The sequence below is a fragment of the Canis lupus genome, chromosome 11 (genome assembly GCF_003254725.2).
Source record: "Canis lupus dingo isolate Sandy chromosome 11, ASM325472v2, whole genome shotgun sequence".
Classification (NCBI taxonomy): Eukaryota; Metazoa; Chordata; class Mammalia; order Carnivora; family Canidae; genus Canis; species Canis lupus.
Window position 1 is genome coordinate 17,648,304 of NC_064253.1, and position 22,730 is coordinate 17,671,033.

Below are 22,730 nucleotides of genomic sequence, written 5' to 3' on the forward strand. Positions count from 1 at the left end.
TCTCTTTGTTGTTTATCACTTATCAAATTTTTTCCCACTATTTTGGAGTACCTGCTCTGTGCCTAAAAGCATATTAGGTGTTAGGGGCTTGAGACAGAGTGGTGAATAATATGAAACTATTTACACATTCTTTTAAATCTTTTCCTTTTTTTTCTTTCCTTTTGTTATTCTTGGCTGGGTAACTAAAAAGCATTTCCCATTTGTCTTCCTTTACTGTGAGACATCCTTTGTCTCTACACTTATATCATCATGGCTTTTAAGCATAAGTGTATTGATACACATCTCTGAAGTATCTAAAAGCCTTAGTATTTTTTTAAATGAAGTCACTAAATTTTAAAAATGTCATGATCAGAAGATTCTGTCTTGATCTCAGAATTTTTCTATATCATTTATTTTTCTTCTAGTAAGATGATTGAAGCAAATTGAGTTTATAAATCATTTTTTCTTTAATTATTAGTATTTAATTATTAATTATAAGTATTGTTTAATTATTAGTATGGAATAATATCAATGTAATCTATATAATATTAATGTAATTTTTAGTAGGTCAGTTCTATTATATTGAATATTGTCACTTATTAGATGATAAAAATGCAGCAAATGTGTAAGCCTATACAGAAGAAAATGCTTTTTGAGATATTAGAATGATTTGTGTCTTTAATACCTAAATAATCTGATGATGCAGCACATCTTTTGCTTTGCATGTGCCATAGTCTTTCCAATTCTGGTTCTTAACTGGTTGAAAATGGTAATGACTAGAGAAAATTGAGATTATGGAGATGCTTCATTTGCATTGTAGAAATAATACAATTCCATAGGTAATTTTCTTTAAATTACAAGACACTAGTTCTGACTGGTTTTTTTTTGAAGGGAAGTATCTAGTTTAGGGTAAGCTGGAGTCAACATACTCCACTCTTTCACTGAATATATTTTATGTGGTAGAATGGAACAACAATTTGAGGATTTTAAAAAGTAAATAGTAGTGTGCATATGGAGAATAAGGCAAGAATTTGAAGTACCACCAAACCAGTGGTAAGTTTACTTTTCTGTCTCTCATCTGGACTCAAAACAGCCCTGACTTGGAAGTGGTCATTAGGGTGTGTATAGTGAGAGAGGGAGCTAAGAAATTCCTTTGGTTTGCATCAAGGGCCAGGAAGGTCTCCTAATGCTTAGAGATAGTGGAGGAAAGGTGCACCCCCACCAAAAAACAAAAAACAAAAAACAAACACAAACCTCTGCATTCTTTCTTGCCCCATCTACCAAGCAATCCTTTCATAGTGGCAGTGGGGATAGCAATAGTGTCAGTAAGAGGAATCATAAAAATCGGAGATGAATCTTCCTCTCTGGTCTATAGAGCTTTTATTTTAAGAGGGAAAGGTGAACCTCATTGCTTTCTGTTCCAGCCCTTTTATTGCTCAAACTTAGACACAGACAGAAAAGTGCACTATAGAGTGGGGTACCTAAGCCACAGACTTTCTGGCAGCATTACTGAAATGAGAACCATAAGAACATGGGAGGGACAAAGGATTTAATGGAAAGGGAAGAGTCAAGGAAAGTAATCTCATACAGTTGCTTATCAACTGCTCTTGGTCACCTCAGCTTTGCATGTGTGAACATGACTATAAAATTTCTTAGCAAAATGAGCTAGTAAGCTACTGAGCCACTGAATTCCCAGCCTGATCCCTAGATGATAAACATAGAGGATGGGAGTATAAAAGACTTTGACAATTGACGATGGAAATTTGACAATTAAGCCAAAGCCTACAGAGCCTTGGAATTTTGAAACTTTTGGCTTTATGCTAAAGAATTTTGAAGTGTCAGCATTCTTCATAATATTTAAATAAGACTGAAAATTTCACCATATAGTATTAAAAATGTCCAGGATAGGGGCACCTGAGTGGCTGAGGGTTAAAACATTTGCCTAATGCTCAGGTCATGATCCCAGGATCCTGGGATGGAGTCCCACATCAGGCTTCCCACAGGGAGCCTGCTTTTCCTCTGCCTATGTCTTTGCCTCTCTTTGTGTGTCTCTCATGAATAAATAAATAAAATCTTAAAAAGAAGTGTCCAAGCTACAACCCCAAATTATACCATCTATAAAGGAATTGGAAAATCTCAATTTACATGAGAAAAGACACTCAACACATACTATGAGGTGGTACAGATTTTGGAATTATATGACAAAGACTAGAATATCTATTATAAAGATATTCTAAAAAGTAAGGGTACATATTTTTGTAATGAATGAAAAGATAGAAAGTCTCAGGAAATAAATAGAATATATAACAAAAAACAAAATGGAAATATTTGAATTTAAAAAGAATAGCCAAAATAAGAATTTCTCTGCATGTACAGAGTAGTAGAATCAAGATGACAAGAAAAGAGTTTTTTAACGTAATGATAAATCAGAATAAATGATCCAATCTGAACACCAGAAAGTAAAGATTGGGAAAAAATATGAAGACAGTCTTAGGAATCTGTGGGAAATATCACAAGTAGTCATCATGGATCCCAGAAGGAAACAGAAAGAGAAGAATGTGACTGAAGACTCCTCAAATTAGGCAAAAGATTTATATCATCAGATATGAGGCCAGGTTAACTCCAAACAAGACATACCTGAAGAAATGCATAGCCAGAGATATCACAATCAAAAGTAAAAACTAAAGAGAAAGAAAAAATGACACAACCAACAAACTGTTAGTTATAGAAGAACAATAATATTACTAACATATTTGTTAAAACAAACCATGAAAGCCGGTTGGGTGGCACACCATTTTTAAGTTACTGAAAGAAAGGATTGTCAACACAGATAAAGATAAAATAAGAAAATTCTTGGATGAAGGAAAACTAAGAGAATTCATGACCAAAAGAGCATCTTTAAAAGTATTGCCAAAGTAAGTAATTCTAACGGAAGGGAAATTACATTTAATGGAAACTAGAACATCAGGAATAAAGAGCAAAAGAAATGGAGAAGTGATAAATATACTTTCCTCTTGAATATTTTATATTACTAGCTAATATGTTAGATAGTTGATAGCAAAATTATAACATCATCTGATGGCATTTTTGACATATTTAAATGTAATACATAAGACAACTCCACATCCTTGGAGGAAGGTGAAAGGACCTAGATGATGTTAAACTTTCCACATTTCATTTGATGTGGTTTGAAAGTTGAATATGTATAATGTAAAACCTATAGTAAGCAACAACTAAACAAATATATAGAAAGATGTCATTGAAACAAAATAAATAAATTAAAATGACATACTAAAAAGCTTGAGGCCTTCCCTCTTAAAACTTTTAGTTCGAAAGAGCAAAATCAAGGCTGGAAAGAAGAACAGAGGGCACAAACAACATCAACAATAAAACATGAATAACAAAATGGTAGACCTAAATCCCAACATACATATAAATAAAATAAATAAAAATAGCAAATAGTAAATAAAAAATAAATACCATTTAAAAAATAAAAATAGTAAATAAAAATAGTCTAAATACACCATTTAAAAAAATTTTCAGATCAAATTGAAAAATAGCAAAGACCCGATTCTTTGATGTCTGTAAGAAACTCAATTCAAATGTGACACGTAGGTCAAGAGTAAAAATACGAAATACATTTGCCATGAAAAATCTAAAAAACACTCAAATGGCCAAAATGTACATTTAAGAACAAAGAAAATTACTAAAAACTAAGAGGAACATTATATAATAAAAGGGTCATTCAGTAAGAAGATATAATGATATTAAATATCTTAGCACCTACCAATAGAGCTTTAAAATTCATGAAAGGAAAACCAACAAAATGAAAAAGGAAAATAGACAAATGCACAGTTGTATTTGGAGCTATCAACACATCTCTCTTAGTAATGGGTAGTCAGTAGAAAATCAACATTCTTGTAAAAGAATTGAATGACACTATTAACTAACATGTACACACTGCTCTACCCAAAAGAGCAGAAATATGTGCTTTTCAAGTTACATTTTCTGAAAGAATATTTTCTAATTCATAAAGCAAACTTTTACAAATCTGAAAGAATTAAATGATAAACATTCTGTTCTGGAACATAATGGAATTAAACTAAAAATCAACTATAGAAAAATAAAAAGGGAATATTCTCCAAATATTTGGAAAATAACATTTATAAATATTTTATGGGTCAAAAGGAAATTACAAAAAAAATTAGAGATGATTTTGAACTGAAAAAAAAAAACCATGAAAAGACAGCATACAAATTATGAGATGCAGGTAAAACAGTGTTTATAGGGAAATCTATAGAATTAAATGCTTTAATTAAGAAGAAGAAAGGTCTTAGATCAATAATCTGAATTTCTGCCTAAATAAGCTGAAAAAGAGGAACAAACAAAACAAAAGAAACATATTCATATCAAACAAAGGGAAGGAACCAATGGAGTGCCTGAGTGGGTCAGACAGTTAAGTGTCTGACACTTGATTTAGACTCAGGGTCCTGGGATAAACTTCACATTGGGCTCCACACTCAGCGTGGAGTCCTCTAGGGATTCTTTCGCTCTCCCTTTCCTTGTTCCCCTCCCCCCACTTGCATTCTATCTCTCCCTAAAATAAATAAATAAAATCTTTAAAAAGAAAGAAAGAAAGAATGATCTTTCAAGAAATGGTCTTGAAAACATTGGTCATCATCATGCATAATGAAGAATAATAAAGTTATTTTACTTTTTTTTTAAAGATTTTATTTATTCATGAGAGACACAGAGAGAGAGACAGAGACACAACAGAGGGAGAAGCAGGCTCCATGCAGGGAGCCCAACATGGGACTCGATCCCGGGTCTCCAGGATCATGCCCTGGGCCAAAGGCAGGCATTAAACCGCTGAGCCACCCAGGGATCCCGAAACTTTTGTAAATGTTTATACAAAATGGATTGTTAATATAAATGTAAAACTATAAAAGCCTAGATGAAAAGCTAAGAAGAAATCTTTGTGACCTTGAATTAGGTGAAGGACTTTTAGAAAAATACCAAAAGCATGATCCATTAAATGATAAGTTGATGAACTATGTTTCATCGATATTAAAACAACAAAACCAAAATACTTTTGCTTTATTAAAGAATTAAAATACAAGTATGGACCAGGGGAAAATATAATTGACCCTTGAACAACATGGGTTTGAACTGTGTGAATGTACTTTTATGTTTCTTGTGATTTTCTTAATAACCTTTCCTCTAGCTAACTTTATTATAGTTATACAAAACATAATACATATAACATGCAAACTAGGTGTTAATTAACTGTTTATGTTATCAGTAGACTCCTACTTAACAGTAAGTGGGCTTTTAGTAGTTAAGTTCTGGGGGAGTCAGAAGTTTTACGTGGATTTTTAAAAAATATTTTATTTATTTATTTATTTATTTATTTATTTATTTATTTGAGAGAGAGAGTCCTTGTGTGCACATGTATGAGTGGTGGGAAGGGGGTGGCAGGGAGCAGAGGGAGAGAATCTTCAAGCAGACTCCCCACTGAACACAGAGCCTGACATGGGGCTCAATCCTAGGACCCATGAGATAACACCTGAGTAGAAACCAAGAGTCTGACACTTAACTGACTGAGCCACCAGGGTGCCCTAAAAGTTATATGTGGATTTTTGACTATGTGTGTGTTGGGAGGGATCAGCACTCCTAATTGTTGCATTGTTCAAGGGCCACCTGTCTTCATAAATCACAAATCCAGACACAAGAACTTATATACAGAACTTATATATATATATAAAACTCTCAAAGCTTAACACTAAGAAAACAATTCAAACATATGCAGGACTTGATATGATATTTCACAAGAAGGATATATAGATAGCAAATAAACACTGCAAAGATGGCATCATCATTTGTCATTAGGGATATGCAAATTAAATCCACAATGGGATATCACTATATGCCTATTTTATGACTAAAATTTAAAATACTAACAATATCAAGGGTTGTGGATAATATGGATCAACTTTAATCCTCGTACACTACTGCTGGCAGCACAAAATTTTACAACTCCTTGGGAAAACAATCTGGCAGTTTCTTATAAAGATATACATATACTTACCATATGACCCAGCAATCCCATTTCTGGGTATTTACTTCAGAAAAATAAAACTTTGCCCAAAACCGATTCATGAATGTTTAAACCTACTTTATTCACCATCGTCAAGAACTGGAAACAATCCAATGGTCTTCAAGAGGCGAATGGTTAAACAATCTGGTAATACGAGGAGGACTCAAAGCATTAGGCTCAGTGAAAGAATCTGGTCTCAAAAGGTTATTTGCCTTATGAATCCACTTATATGACATTGTCTAAAAGACAAACTTATAATGATGATCAGGTCAGTGATCCAGTGGTCACTCTTATTTAAAGATGAGCGATAATATAACTATAAAGGGAAGGTACAAGACAGTTTTGGGGAGTGGTGGACCTCTTCTGGTTCCTGATGGTGATAATGATTAAATGAATCAATGTGAGTGTTAAATTTCTGTTCAATAAAAAGTAAATGTTACTGTAAATGAATTTAAAAATTAAAAAGAAACAAATTATGTAATCATTAGATTTGCTTTTGGCATTCCAACCAGGGGATTCCCAAAGGTTTCTGCAGGTTGTATCTTGGCACAGAGTAGCTAATCTGTAGGGCCTAAAGAGCAGAAGAGACTGAAATCCCACCCAGACTTCACCTACCAAATATCTTTGCTCATTCACTTGGGAAGCCTTTTTAAAACATCATCTCCTCACAGTTCCCCTTCTAAATTCACACATGTACTCTTCTGAGGCCCTGATGAAAAGCTGATAATTTTTGCAGACCTTAGTGACTATGTTCAAATGCATTATTTTAGAATTTCCAAATGGAAGGCTATTTCTTTGTTTTCCTTACTTTCCTTTATCCCTGTTCAGATTCTACCCATTTTTCAGAACCCTGATTAATTTACACTTTCGGACTTGTTAGACTGCCTCTCCCTCTACCATGCATGCTTTTGGAGGAATTCAATATTCTTTGCATTCATTTCCTCTGCTTCTAATCTCTTTGTGATCAAGGATCTTGCTGGATGCTTGTCTGTATCCTCAGCACATAGCACAGTAATGAGCATCCCAGGTGCTTGATCTATGTATTTCTGAATAGAAATGAATTCCCAATAGGAAAATGACATCTTTCCTGTGGTTTACAATAAGAGCAAAGCTGAACTTATCTTGTTTAATTCTTGGCTTCTGGTGTATTTCTTATTAGGCTCTGGCCAGGACATAAATCAGATACTTTATATTTCTATTCTGGCAGACATGTTGCAGGGATAAGACTTGGATACATAATTCTTAAGGGATTATTATGAAAAGTGATTGTTCATAGAATACTTCTCAAGATCTTTTACTGTTAAAGCTTCATTTAGTTATGGAATTTTGTTTATATTTGAAAGTATTTTAATGGTACATTAAACCCTATGAATATTAAAATATGCTGAATATATCCTTGGGAAACAAAACATCTTAATTTAGAAAATACCTTGAGGTCTTCCTTATGGTTTTGAAGAGTTGTTCTTATCAGAAGATCTGGAAATGCAACTTTGTATTAACCACACACTTAAGTGTGTTGTCAGTGTATCTACCACATGCCATGGGTTTTTAAATACATCACCTCCTTTAACCCTTCAAAACCTCTGTGTCATAAGGGGTTGTTAACCTCATTTTACAGGTAAGAAAATTTAATATTTAATGATTACCATGTTTCACATAAGCCAACATAGGCTCAAGTATTCTATCTAAATTAATTAGCATTCCTAAGCTAAATGGTTACTTTCCCAATTTTACTGTTAAGAAAACTGAGGCTCAGAAAAAAGAAGTAACTTTTGGGACACCTGGGTGGGTCAGTCAGTTAAATGTCTACCTTTGGCTCAGGTTGTGATCCTGGAGTCCCAGGATCCAGCCCTGCATTGGACTCCATGCTCAGCGGGGAGTCCACTTCTCCCTCTGCCTTTCCCCCGACTCATGCTCTCTCTCTCTCTCAAATAAATAAATAAATAAATAAATAAATAAATAAATAAATAAATAAATAAAATCTTTTAAAAAAGAAGTAACTTTCCTGTGTTCACACAGCTAAAACTTGAGGCTAGGACTCGAACCCTAGAATATTTGACACGAGCATTAATTCTTAAGGCTTTATTCTCTGCATTTTGCCTTTACTCTACTTAATGCAGAAAACAGGTCATGAAAAATTTGTTGTTGAATTCCAATCAGGATTTTAAAAACACAAATCCTTTTTGAGAAGGATTTTAATCAGTTTACTCTTAACTACCTCTGTATATAGACCTAAAAAAGCTGAATTCTTAAAAATGCATCTGAAGTTGGAACGCTTGTCCTTAAGTAAATGTGCTTTATTTAACAAATTATGTCAAATAACTGTATTAGCCTTAATATTTCAGATTTTAGTAGTGGAGATTTAAGAATATCAGATTATTTGTCATTGTGATTGTACTGGAATTCTTCAGATTTTTCCAATTTGTAGAATTATTTCTTTTCTTTACTTGAATAAAAGCCACTGATCATACTGAATACAAAGCAAGTCATGAAAAGTAACAAAATGATTAAAAATTGGCATGATGGAAAAAGAATGTTGCGTCAAACTGTATTGCAGTTTGGGTTGGTTTATGGTTGTAAGTGCATGCTGTCAGTGCTTTTCCTAGTACTCTAAAAAAGCAATTTATAGAGATTTTTAGTAGCATGATATTTTTAGTTTTAATTGTCCCTGTTTAATGCCTTCAGGATATGATTACGTTATAGCATTATAAAAATGAGTTAGCCAAAATTCCTGATTTATACGCAATCAGAACGCTTTTAAATTTTTCCAGCTGTATCCTTCAACTTACTTCACAAAAAATCTTTAACTGTGATTCATCTTACCTATTTTTTAAAGCCCTGACAGTTTTTTAATCTCCAAGGCAGATGAAATCATTAAGCCTAATTTCTCTTTGTTTTCGTCTTGCTTTTGTGCCCAAAGTCATACAGAAAGCCTAAGAACTCTGATATATCTTCTTTTTAATTAACTTAGCGATGTGAATACCAATATTCATCCATGTTTGTGGTAGACTGCACAGTAAATTTCTCATTTCTGACTTATAGGCATTAGATGTGTCATCTGCCACATATGGCTTTTCCAACATGCCACAAGCATTATATTTCCAGAGTTGTGCTGAAATCTAAATTAAGAATTTCAGATGGTATATATTATTAATGATTGATGTATTAAGGATATATCAGAACCACAGTAATGCACATTGGAGTCTGGCTTAATTTAAACTCCCTAAGGTTCTGAGAGTTTAACTTCTGAAACCACCCAGTTATTTGTCCCTAAATTCTCTGAGAGAAGTGAATGTGAAGTAGAATAAATCTAGAATACAAGAGCAGGGAGCACAAAACTAGCCTGCAGACATAAATTTTCTGAATCGTTCTTTCTTTCATACCAAAGCAGGCCTTCTCATTATATTAATGTAGGGAGGAGGTGGGTCTGCTTGGTGGTGAGATTTATTACAAAGATTAAGGGCATGTGAAAAGAAAAGCAACGATTAAACTTCTTTTGGAACTTGTCTCTTACCGTGACGTCCTCTCTGTCTCTCAAAAGAGCAGAATTTAAGAACTGGCCACCTCTGCCTACTACCCGGCATACCACTCTCCCTCTGGACTCGCTTTCTTTCACTATTTATCCTGAACATTTATTTGAACCATCTTTTACCTTCTTTTTCCTGCATCATTTTAATATTTCGTATAGAAGCTTGCCAAAGAATTAGACGTGGTGTCCATATGCTTAGTCCAGTACTTAACTGATTTGAGATGCCCCCATCACACCTTAGGATAATAAAATGAGTGGTGATTCACTGTTTAATTTATGTTTAGCAACCGATTAAAAACACATACACACTTTTTTTTTTTAACATGTACATTCCCATCTGTAGTTAATTTTGTTGCAATATACATTAAGGTCAAAGATAATACTCAATTAGGAAAAGAACTGTTGTATTAAATCTTTCTCTCACAAGTCCCTACCTCCTTTGTTTCCAGGACAGTGAACACTTAAACATGTCAATTGATGTTAATTTTTCTTCCAGTTTATTTTTTTTTCTTCCAATTTAAATGACTTTATTCATTTGCCTTTTTGGTTTGATTTTACCTAATACTCAGTTCTTCCAAAAAAGCTCCCCTAACCTCTCCTTTGATCCTTTCCATAGCTGAGATTTTGGGCTATACATCAGAAATCACAGTGCTTTCATTTTCCTCTGACATTCTTGGTCTCTGCGTCTTTGCAGTGAATTCCTTTGTCTACATGCTGGACTTGGCCTCCAGTATGCATTTGATGGGTTCAACTCAAGGATCTTGGTTTGGTTAGGGTCCTGTAGCTCCTGTTCAACTCTTTCCACCACACTGTTTATCTTCCTGCCCTCCCCAATCCCTACCAGTCCATCTCTTAGTGCTGATGACCCTGCCAGACCACAGTCATGTCATCCATGGGTCCCCTAGGTTAAACTCCAGCCCCCTTTGCCTCCTTGGCAATGAGAGTCAGACATGACAGCACAGCTCCTCTTTCTATCTACCTACCCAGTATTCTAATTAATTCCCTCCTTGAGTCATCTGATGTCTGCCTGGAGTTTCCCAATGCACAGAGTTGCAAAGGCTACCTACCACATTTCCTATTTCTTCCCACCTGCCCTCAGGGAAAAGCCTGTAGATGACTAAGATGTTACCTGGCAAGAAAAACAACACTAGATTTAGCCAAAAGGCCAAGAAACGATTGACCTGGAAAAAGATGTTAATACACCTCATGTTAATACACCTCGAAATGTGTTCTCGTGATACTGTACAACATATAGCGTACACTGTACTATACGGGCTACACGTTGAGAATGAATATATTGACTTGTCAGTACATTCCTGCCCTTGCGGTGCTTAGGTTCTAATGGAGAGGTGGCCAATATCCATTAACAAATAATTAATTTGTATATTAAAAGATAAACCCGGCATTGGAAAAAAAATGTAATAGATGGAAGTAAGAGATAATCTGGGAGTTCCAAGGTAGGAAGAAGGGTATTTGTAATTTAAATTTGGTGATCAAGAAGATCTGGAGAGAGATATTTAAAGGGGAAATGTTCCAAAATAAAAAGCCAGTGAAGAGGTCTTGAGATGGAAATGACGAGAGAAAAGAAAAGGAAGAAGAAAAAAAAAAAAAGCGTAGCTGGAGTATAATGAATAAATGGGATTATAATAGAAAATTCTAGATTTTGTATTTCTTCTTTGGGCAGCTTTGGCAAATGTAAGGTTTATTGGCATAAGTTTTCATATATTACCTTGATGTCTTTAGGATTATAGAGACATTTCCTTATCCTTTGTTGATATTGGTAATTTGTATATGTGTCTTTTCTTTATTCTTGATTAGTTTACTAGGGAATTACCAGTTTTGTTAATTTTCTTTTACATTTGTTTTTATAGTTCATTGGTTTTTGCTCTTTATTCTTTCTTTCCCTTTCTTTTCTTAAGCTTTGATGCTCTCTTCCCAGCTCCTGGAAGGAATTTAATCATTGATTTTCAGTCTCTTATTTTTTATAACATATGCTATAAATTTCTCTAAGCACTGTCATTTCAGCCTACACATTTTTTATGTGTTCTATTTTTACTATAAATATGCTTAACATATTTTCTAATTTTCATTAAAATTGCTTTCACTTGTGAACTATTTAGAAGTATATCATCTCATGTCTAGGGAGTTTGGGTTTTTCTAGTTACCTTTTTAGTTGATTTCCAAATTATTTCCATTGTGGTCAATGAACATTCTTTGGGTAATTTCCACTTTTGAAATTTGTTGAGTTTTTTTCACTACTCATTATGTGGTCAAGTTTTATAAATGTATCATATCTACTTAAAAATGAATTTTGTTGAGTGTGATGTTCTATTATATCAATTAAGACAGATTTGCTAATATTTTTTTTCAAATTTCTTATGTCTTAAGTGAATTTTTTATAGATATTTTATCAGCTATTAAAAGAGATTTGTTAAATCTTTGAGGTTAACTGTGGATTTGTTTTTCTTAATTTTTAGTTTTTAATATATGTATATATATACATATTTGAGGCTTATTAAGTAAATACAGATATAGAATTATATGTTGTCTTGTTGAAGTAGTGACCCTTTTATCATGAAAAAAATCCTTCTTTATCTCTCTAGATGCTTCTTTAAATTCAATTTGTCTAATTGTGTATATTTATAGTATTTATATTGTCACCCTTTCTCTATTTTGGTTGATGTTTGCATATTATATCATTTTATATTCTTTTACTTCTTGCTTATTTATGTTCCTGTGCTTAAGCTATATCTAACTTATTTATGTTCTTGTACTTAAGCACAATACAATTAGAGTCTTTTTTTTAAATCTAGTCTTAAAATCTTAATTTGAATTTAATGTAGTCTTTTTTTTAATTCACTCATTCCAACTTTATCAAGATAAAGTTGATAGATAAAATTTGTATATATGTAAGGTAGATAATGTGAGGTTTTAATATACCTATGCATTGTAAAATGATTATCATAATCAAGTTAATTCACACATCTCTCACCTTAGAGAATTTAAATGTCTATTCATTTTGGCAATCACAGTTCTCATGGCATAGTCTTTTTTTATTTAATGAAGTTCTTGGTATAAAATGCTATCTTTTTATCTTTTTCTATTTGCCTTTAGTTCATGTTTCTTTTTTTCTTCCTTGCTTACCTTTTAAAATAGGTAAATCCAATATTTGCATGCCATTTTTAATTATAATTGTTTGTTATATGTTATTTTATTATTATTTTGCATTTATCTTGTGTATTATGATATATATCATTTTAACACTGATTATTGCTAGAGCTCTTGAACACTTGAACTCCATTTATCCACCAACTACATATTATTGTTTATACTTCACTTCTCTATATTTTAAGTTTGGAAGACATTAAAATTGGTGTTTTGTATTCAGTATTAATTTATAGTTACTCATACATTTACTCTTTCTGGCATTCTTTATTTTCTTCTCTTTATTTTCATGTTTTATTTTTTATTTTATTTTTTTTTTTATTTTTATTTTCATGTTTTAGTCTGAAATTTTCTTAACATTTCTTTATACCAGTACTTTGATTTTTAAAGTGTCATGGAGAAGGGGTTTCTTTCTCTGATTAACAAAAAGATTCATTTGGATTGTGGTGGCCCAGTGAATGTAGATTTGAAGCTCCCCATCTTTATGTTAAAAATGCCTTTATTTCATCTTCATTTTCTGTCTAGTTTTTGTATCCACGGCCGCCTTCTCACAGTGGGCCCTTTCTTCATTTGGTTTGTCATTTTTATTTGTGAGCTCATCTTTAGTAGAACTTACTTTTCCTGTGGGAATTCTATGCTTACTGAGATGATAAAGTGTCTCATCATAATGATACTTCATTTGTTTTGAAGTATCTGAACTGACAAGGCTTTTTCCAACCTTTGTATGCTTCCCAAATTGTATGATCAATTTGTACATTGTATTAATGGCTTCATATTACTGTGGCTTTACACCTATGCATGATTGTGGTTTGGGTTTCAATTTGTTAGCAAAGTCTTTTCTGGCATTCCCAGAATTTATTTTGAGCCAGGGTTCCTTATTGCTCTCCTGCATATGGATTGTTGAGGTTATTTTCATACCTTAAAAGCAATTTCAGGCTTTCTGATTTGTGGATGGATTTCAGGTCTTTACTCCTTAATACGTATCCTTGCAGACATTTTGAAACCGTACCTATTATTTAATAAGACTTATGTCTTTTCTCCCAGACTCTAACAACATTAACTCATGATATTATCACTCCAAATTTGAAAAGTCTTAAGCTTTATTTTTGCACTTGGGAATCTTTTATCTTCAAACTTAGCTATATGTTAAAAACTTTGTATATTGCATTTTATTTAGCAGTTTTATGTGTTTTTTTTTTTTTTTTTACAAAAGGATTCCGTCTACCATTTTGCAGGAACACATAAACAATATTTTACTATTTATAAAATATTCTGACTTTTTGACTAGAGATTTACTATAGTTTTTATTAAACTAATATTCTGTTATTATTGGAAGCCACTTTTTCTTAGTATTCTTAGAAACTACTATGAAGAATATTTTTTTAAAGAGAGAGGCAGAGACACAGGCAGAGGGAGAAGCAGGCTCCATGCAGGGAGCCAGACGTGGGACTCGATCCCGGGACTCCAGGATCACACCCTGGACTGAAGGCAGATGCTTAACCACTGAGCCACCTAGGCATCTCCTACTATGAAGAATATTATGGATTAAACATTTGAGAGAATCTGGAAGCCTTTTTTTTTTTTTTTTAGATTTTAATTATTTATTTGAGAGAGAGAGAGAGAGAGAGCACATGTGAGCAAGGGGGAGGGACAGAAGGAGAGGGACAAGCAGATTTCCCTGCTGAGCAAGGAGCCTGACATGGGGCTCCATTCCAGGACTCTGGGATCATGACCTGCGCCAAACACAGATGTTTTACTGATTGAGCTGTCCAGGTACCCCTGGAAGCCTATATTTTAAAATACATTTATAACTATACTGATATAACACTCATAACTTGTATAATTGTACTTTTATATTCCTAGATCATCATCTTGACTTTTAACAGACTAGAGGCAGATAATTAGTGAGCTAGTAAGGGAAGTTATTTTAAAATATGTTCAAAGCCCAATTTGAATGTAATCATGTTAATGGGTTTCACATTGTGTGGGCACTATCATTAAATCATTCTAAAAATTTTTTCTAATTCATGATTGAAATACATTTTGATTCTTCAAAATTGCATTTTTAGTTGAGGTCACATATTGGGTTATCCTTCATATTAGTCTTTGTGTTAAGGAATTTTATCTATGCCATTCATTTCATACACCGCTTACTGAGGATGTGCTAAATTCATATTGATGTAGAGATGTACCCTGGCTTACACATTTAAAGAACTTAAGCTACCCTTCTGTGAAAGTAGCAACTCTCATTGCTGTTTGCTTTGCTCTTTCCCTGTTTAGTCCTTGGTTCAGGAAGTGTCCCACCCACTCCCCCACTGCCTGAAAATTTGCCCTGCTTTTTCCTGCTTTTTGCTACCCTCTCCCCACTCAATGATACTACCAGGCTGTTTCCCTAAAAGTCTTTCCTACTTTGATTTTGCCCTATTTGGTGCTTTTTTATTCTTCGATGATATCTTATGTACATCTTTAGGTTTTAATGATCACATTTTGAAATGAGTATTAGTGTGGCTTATGCTCCTGAAGACATGCTTGGCATGTATGCATCTTTGTACTTGTCACCTCTTACAGTACTTGTTCCATTAGGCCTCAAGCAATAGTAGGACTCATAGGTAGTAAATAACTTTCCTCCTAGGATACAATCCTAGGATAAATATCTTACTTAGGATTGTGTAGGATGTTGTACCAGGAAAGATAAGATTTTTAACTTAGGGAGTCTAGCTAGTGTTTAGGCAACAGTGCTGGAGCTGGACAATTTAATTTTGTTAGGATACATCTGTCTGATTACATAAAAACTGATTTCCTGATTAGTCCATTATTATTACATGCTTCCTGCAAGGCTTTAGGGGTCTGTGATTATCTTGAAGAAGTATCAAATTACATCCTAGGATAGTATGTTTTTGTTTTCAGTTGAGAAATTCTTGTGACACCTCATACATTACTTGATTCATTTTTAGGTAGGAAATTATAGGGATTTTTTTTTTGGTGTCCTTTGTGTTTGTAGAGTTTTTTTTATATAAAAAGTGTTTTAAAAAGAGTCTGTATTTTATCTATCTTTAAATAACAGCTGTGTTAAATCCTTTCCCCTTCTAAACTCTACCCTTTATTATAATAAGAAACATGTGAGTTTTTGAAAGGAACTGAAAAGCATAGGCTTTTAAACAGAATAATGCAAGTCATTTAAATTAGTCATGGTTACAATTATTCTCCATAACTTTCAAGTTAAAGAAAATCTTCCTGGTGTGCCAAATATAAGACAATGAAATTCAAATTTATCAGAGTCTTAGTTGAAGATTCTGACTTTACACATAAGTAAAAAAAGGAGAGGGTCATTTTGTCAAATTGCATCCTGTCCTATAAGAGATTCTATTAATTACTATTTAAATTTCATAGACATGATTATCATATTCATGCCTTTAATCTTCTCATTATAAAAATATAAACACGTAAATGAATTTGGAAAATTAGAAAAGAGGAAGAAAAATTATTATCTTGTCACATAATGTGGTTGCCATTAGAAAATTATAATTATACAGTCTTTTGTTTTAAGCTCTATGTCTAATGTGGGGCTTGAACTTACAACTCTAAGGTACATTTGCATTCTCTGCTGACTATGCCATCCAGGCACCCCCATTTTTACATAGTCTTTTTGTTCTTCTTTGAAAATGTGATGGTATAGATTTTTTAATACTTGGGTGTAGTCATACCTCTATGCTAATATGTACTCAATTTTAAATTACATTTTTTCTTTAGATTTTATTTATTTATTCATGAGAGACACAGAAAGAGAGGGTCAGAGACATAGGCAGAAGCAGGAGCATGCTCCATGCAGGGAGCCTGATGTGGGACTCAATCCCAGTACTCCAGGAATACACTCTGAGCCAGGCAGACACGCTTAACCGCTGAGCAACCCAGGCGTCCCTAAATTACATTTTATTGTATATAAATTTATATTTTATGGTCTAAAATAAGTCTTTTATATTATAAATTATAATTTTTATCAGCATATTTCTTTCGTGACCACACAGTGCTCATTGATTTCCCATAGCCTGGTGAGGAATCTAGGGCCCCCAGAATGCGTACTGTTCATTCTTTCTCTTTCCTTATCCCACAAGGCTGGTGCTAGGAAAATGTCAAAGTTGTATACCTCTTGCATTCCTCTTGCTTCCTACTGCAGCATCCAAGTCAAAATCTCTCTTGTCTTCATTTAGAAACTCTGCATTTGGAACTGAAGCTCTTCAGTTTACCATTTTAACTGTCTCTGTCACTGTGATGGATTGTTCTCCTTGATGCTCACCCACATTTCACGTGGATATTGGCCACCTTTCCCCCCTTCCTGAGTGCATTATGATCATGTGCAATTTCACGTTCATATAATCAGTTCAACTAATGTTACTTAATAATTCTTGGACCTCTGTCTGGATGACGTCTACCTTTCTCTACTCTCCTGGCAATAGTTAATCATGTCATGAACATTTGCCTCTGAAATCTTATGTTAATCTCTTATTATAGTCTCCAATACTTTTTCTTATTATTTAAGAAAGAGATAGGATTTTTTTTGGTGTCCTTTGTGTTTGTAGAGGTTTTTTACATAAAAAGTGTTTTTAAAAGAGTCTGTATTTTATCTATCTTATTATTATAAGATATCTTATTATAGTCTCCAATACTTTTTCAGAGAGTATGTTCTTTTTCTTCATTGATGACTCCAACCTCCAGACAACTGTATTGTATCCTCCAAATTATCAGCTTCCCTTTGACTTTACTTCTTCCCTTACCTAGCCCTGCAATTTCTGTCCCTTGTTTCACTCTCAAATTACTGCCAACTGTTATATCCTTTGATTCTTCTTTTACACCTAATCTATAAATTCTCAGCCCAAATTTAATCCAAATATTACTCTTCTCTGTTTCAACCATTAGGTTGAATATCATCTCCTTGGGCATATTAGTGCTAGTCCAGGCTCATGCTCTGCATCCTCAGTTGAACCATCTGTTTTCTGACCCATGAGCATTAAGTATTCCCATAGTATTTAATCAGCTCTCTTTCCCGTTTCTCTCACTATTCCAAGCTTTTGTTTCTTTTTCAAAAAATACTCACTCCCATCTACCTTTGACCTACACCGAACATTGCATCCTTTCTCACTTGACATACACGAATATCAGAAAGTAATTTCTTTAACTTAACAAATTGCATCTGCAAAAGTCTTCCAGCAGTGTGCCTGGGTGGCAGTTGATTAAATCTCTGACTTTTGGTTTTAGCTCAGGTCCTGATCTCGGGGTCTTGAGATCAAGCTCGGCATCTGGCTTCATGCTCAGCAGAGAGTCTGCTTGAGATTTTCTCTCTCTCTCTCCTTCCCCCCTCCACTCTCTCTATCTCTCTGTTTCTCTGTCTCTCGAATAAATAAATCCTTTTTTTTAAAAAAAGATCCTAACCAATGTAGTACGATAACAGAAAAATATGGGAAAAAATACAAATGTAGACTAGAAAGAATAATATAGAAGAGGTAAGAATTAAAAACAAGTTACAATACTGTTTTTGGTGGGAATAATATATTTGAAGGGGTGCAGGAGTAGAAATCTAATTAAAGTGACTAAATTTGATATGTACTGGTCCATGCAGGAAAGAGACATGATATAATGACATCTCACATTAGCTGACTTTTAGTCTGTATATGGTGATAAGGTTATTGTAGTGGTGAAATATATGGGCCTCCTAAGGGAAATTTGTACCAAACAGTGATCTTCGGCATGCTAATTATGGTTGAACTTAATTTAGTATTTTTGTGGAACATTTAGTCTCAAGTTATATACTTTTTAAAATTTTCAAATGCTCAAGATAATTTTAAATATCCTATTAAGAGATACTTTGTGTTCACCCTCCTCCCCTCCTTCCCCCCTTCTTTCCATCTTTCTTTCCTTTCAACTACAACACAAGTTCAATTACTCTCATTCTTGTTTCCCATATTTAGTTGTGTTAATAAGTACATGAATTAGGTCTCCTAAAATTTATATTATGTTTAAGAATCTCTTAAAGTTTTTATTTGATTCATAATTTAATAGAACTAGATAACAAATATATTTTTTATTCTCCTCTTTTTCTCTGTTCCTAACCCCTCTGTGTTTACCCATACTTTCATCTTTATTTCCTACCATATTTTGATGGAACCCTGGAGTAATTTCAGTTCTTAATCAGCCTAATGAAGTAGTAGGACTTATCACCTGTTTATTCATCCATCCAATCATAAGGAAGTAATTTCATCTATTTGTAGATTTTATATCTTAAACATATCTCAAAATAGATAATGTCACATCTTCACATATTTCATCTCTTGGCTGTTTCTTCCTATAGTTGTGTTTTTAAAATAATGTGTTTATACTATATTTTGCTTAGAGAATGTATCTTCATTTTCCTGATAGGCCAGTGGATACCAGGCCTTGAGAGTCTGCATGAAGATTTGAATGAGTAGTCGAGTATTTCAGATACTCCGTTTTCAATCCTTGAACAATGCCTCTGTTCAAACCTTGTTATCTCCTTCTTAAGTCTCCGTAGGGTTCTACCACAGTCATAAAATCCTCCTCCCCTGTCATTTGGGCTTTGGCTCCACTAAATCATCCTCCCTGAATCTTCTGTTTTGCCAAAACCTGAGCTAGGTGATTTATTCTTTTATTTAAATATAATCATCTCAGAACATTATTTCTTATGTTTCTGAAGAAAGAAGAAAAGTCACAAACAGCTAACCGTTTTTTACTAGGACCACTCTGCACTAAATTGTACTTAGCAGGAAACTAAAAGTTAGTTGGCAATGGATTCAAAGTTCATTTTATAATACTTAGTAGTCAAGTGATATTTGGCAAATCATTTCACCTGTACTGACCTTAATTTCTTCATATAATGAGCTTAAATGTATTTTATTAGGATATAAAGATTACAGAACATACATATAATTCAATAAATACCAGATATTACTTTTTAATAACCTTTGTTTGTTGAAAATGCATTAAAATTTACACTTGGAAGGTTACAGTTCTTTGTGTTAGATGATATTTATTCAGGGATGTATCTTAGTAATATAGTACATAAATCTTTGACTAAGGGCTATCAACAGTTTTACATATTCTTTTATCACTGATTTAAATCTAAAAGATAAAATATTTTACTAAAATTGCTGTCTTAGATAATATTTCAGTATATATATTCTGCAATTGGACCATCTCCTTAGCCAAAAGTTTTCAAAGGAAATACTTTTCAATATTCCAAATATCACAAGTAGTTCTTATGTCATATTAAAATTATATTTTACAAAATAAAATTAAAAAATTTTATTAACTCAAAATATAAATGTAAGCTTAAGAATGCAATATACATTGTTTATTTTATTTTAGGGTGTTTCTTTGAAACTAGGTTCTTTAATGTGAATTGAAAAATATTTAAGTTAATCATTGCTTTTTGAGTTACATTTTCTTAGTCGTGTCCAATCATTTATCTTACGTGACAGTGAAAAGTGGTATTTATGAAATGTGTCCTTTATAACGTGCATTTTGAGAATTGGATAATTTACTAAATAATCTGAAATATAAAGTTGAAAAGCATATTAAGAGTTTATTGAATGATTCATACATACATCGTTTCCCTTAAAATTCCATTTATAAGGGGTAGATATCACAGTTTAATATTGATGTATTTGAATGGAAAAAATATTTTTCATTTCTTCCACTGATGCATACCATAAACATTTACATTTGAATCTGACATATGATAATTCATATTTATGTTTTCTAGGTATAGCTTATTTGAGTGGAATGTGTAGTGAAAAACGAAAATGTGTTATTGCTGAAGACAATGGCCTGAATCTTGCATTTACAGTTGCTCATGAAATGGGTCACAAGTAAGTAAAAATTTTGCCTATGCCACATATTAGCATATAACTTTGTATTTTGAGTTGTTGAATCACATGCACATCTCTTGGGCTTGGGAGACACTAGGGTTTTTTAAAAATTAGGGAAACAAAAGGATGGCAAATATCATCTAAATTTAAAGTGTCTTCTGGATATTGTAATCATTCCTGAGACTTTGAATAAAATCTTACTACATTATTAAAATTCACATTAGGACATTCATTACATGGCACATGATTCATTTCACTACACGTTTCTAAATGATATAAACATGGCAAAAATCATGACACTACAAAGCAATACATTATTCAAATATCCAAAGAAAACACTTTGTACAAATAAAATATTTCCAAACTATAATAGCATGTTTAATTCCTTTACTCTGTATCAAGTAATAACAATCTACATGGTTTGGAGTAATGTATTTGAAAGAAACTTCATCTGATCTCACAGTTAATATGTAATGAACCATATGTTTCAGAAACAGTTCTAAGTACTTTACATAGTTTTGTTTATTTAAGACTCAAAAGCAAGGATCTTATTTTACAGATAATGTTAATAGCAATAATAATTAGTTATAGCAACATTTATATAGTACTTACTATCTGTCAGGACATTTCTAAGTGCTTTATAAATCCTCAGAACATTTTGGGGAGGTATGGCTATTGGAGAACCCATCTTATAGGGGAGAAAACTTATAGGGGGTATGGAGAGGTGAATTTACCCTCCCAAAGTTAGGAAAATAGTAAGTGTTACAGGAAGGATTTGAACTTGGGTAATTTAATTGAAGTCATACTGTTGTGTATTTTTACCTTAAGTTATCTGTTATCTTTGGGCCTTTGATCCCTCATTAGTAAAGTAGGGATGATACCTGTGTTATGAGGTTGGTCTGGGATTCTGATTATATAAGAAAAAGCACATGTTTACAGGCAGTATATTATAGTAGAAATGATGTGGAGTCAGACTGAATTTTGAATGTGGGCTTCCCTGCGTGCTAGCAGTATCAGCAGTACATATGAAAAGTATTTTAATTGGACTCAGATTTAGTGAGGTCCTACTCAGGGAGGTGATCTTTATGGAGGCCTCTTTGGTCAAGGACATATTTAGTTTGGCTGGTAGCGTTTAAAAATTTGAATCAGTTGCCAACATTAAAAAGTATAAATTTGACATAAAAATTTAAATTTCCAGACCTGGCAACATTAGACCTACAGTCCCATATGGCAGCCATTCCTTGGAGCTGAGTAGCGTCTGTACCCTTTAGACTGGGCCCATCTTTCCCAGCTCATCACAGGCTGCAACTCTGTAGTATTGTAGTATCACAGACCCGACTCACTCCATTTTCATTACATGCCTGGACTCTGTAGACAATTGAGTGAATTGAGCTGTGGAATTTGATTGGTATAAAAAAGCTCACAAGAAGATTTATATAGGACATAACAGGGTTTGATTAAAAAACACTTTTTACTCAAGTAAATGGAAGGAAATATAGGAAAATGATCAAGTTATAATTATACAACTCAATGAATTATCAGAAATTGAATATGACCATGTACTCATAACCTAGTCTAAGAAATAAACATCCACAGTGGTTGATTTTTGATGTCACTGTTTTTAAATGTAAATATACTTTCATTTTCTTCTGTGCTGGCTTTCAGTAGTCAAGTCTGGAGTTGTCTACAATACAAAGCGTTTATTTGTTATTCAATAAAGAAACAAAAAAAAAGATAAATAACATTTTAAGATCATCATCCTTTAAGGAAAGTATGCCCTGTACTAACCTAATTCGCTGTTATACTCCGGGAATGATAGGATTTAGACTCTTAATTCCAACATAATTTAAAGATATTCCAGCTTAATCATATACTAAGGAAAACCATGTGCATTATTTGAATGAAACATGATGAAAATAATGTTTAGAGGCAAGAAAAAGTTGGTATTAAAAATTTTTAAGAGAACAAATGCAAATTCATCATAAGTACAGTTTTTATAAGTGTAAGTTTCCTAATAATATAATTTTCACTCTTTAGCTATGCATTAACAGCATGATATACAAACAATGATAACAGACAA

At 33.1% G+C, this 22,730-nt stretch overlaps 1 protein-coding gene across 1 annotated transcript in view; it reads left to right on the plus strand.

Moving 5' to 3' along the window:
* ADAMTS19 (ADAM metallopeptidase with thrombospondin type 1 motif 19) overlaps window positions 1–22,730 on the plus strand; it is a 228,433-nt gene that overhangs the window by 84,287 nt on the left and 121,416 nt on the right. Inside the window, exon 8 of the mRNA XM_049091890.1 lies at window positions 20,545–20,650. Within this exon, the coding sequence (XP_048947847.1) occupies window positions 20,545–20,650 (106 nt within the window). The remainder of the gene's footprint in view (window positions 1–20,544; window positions 20,651–22,730) is intronic.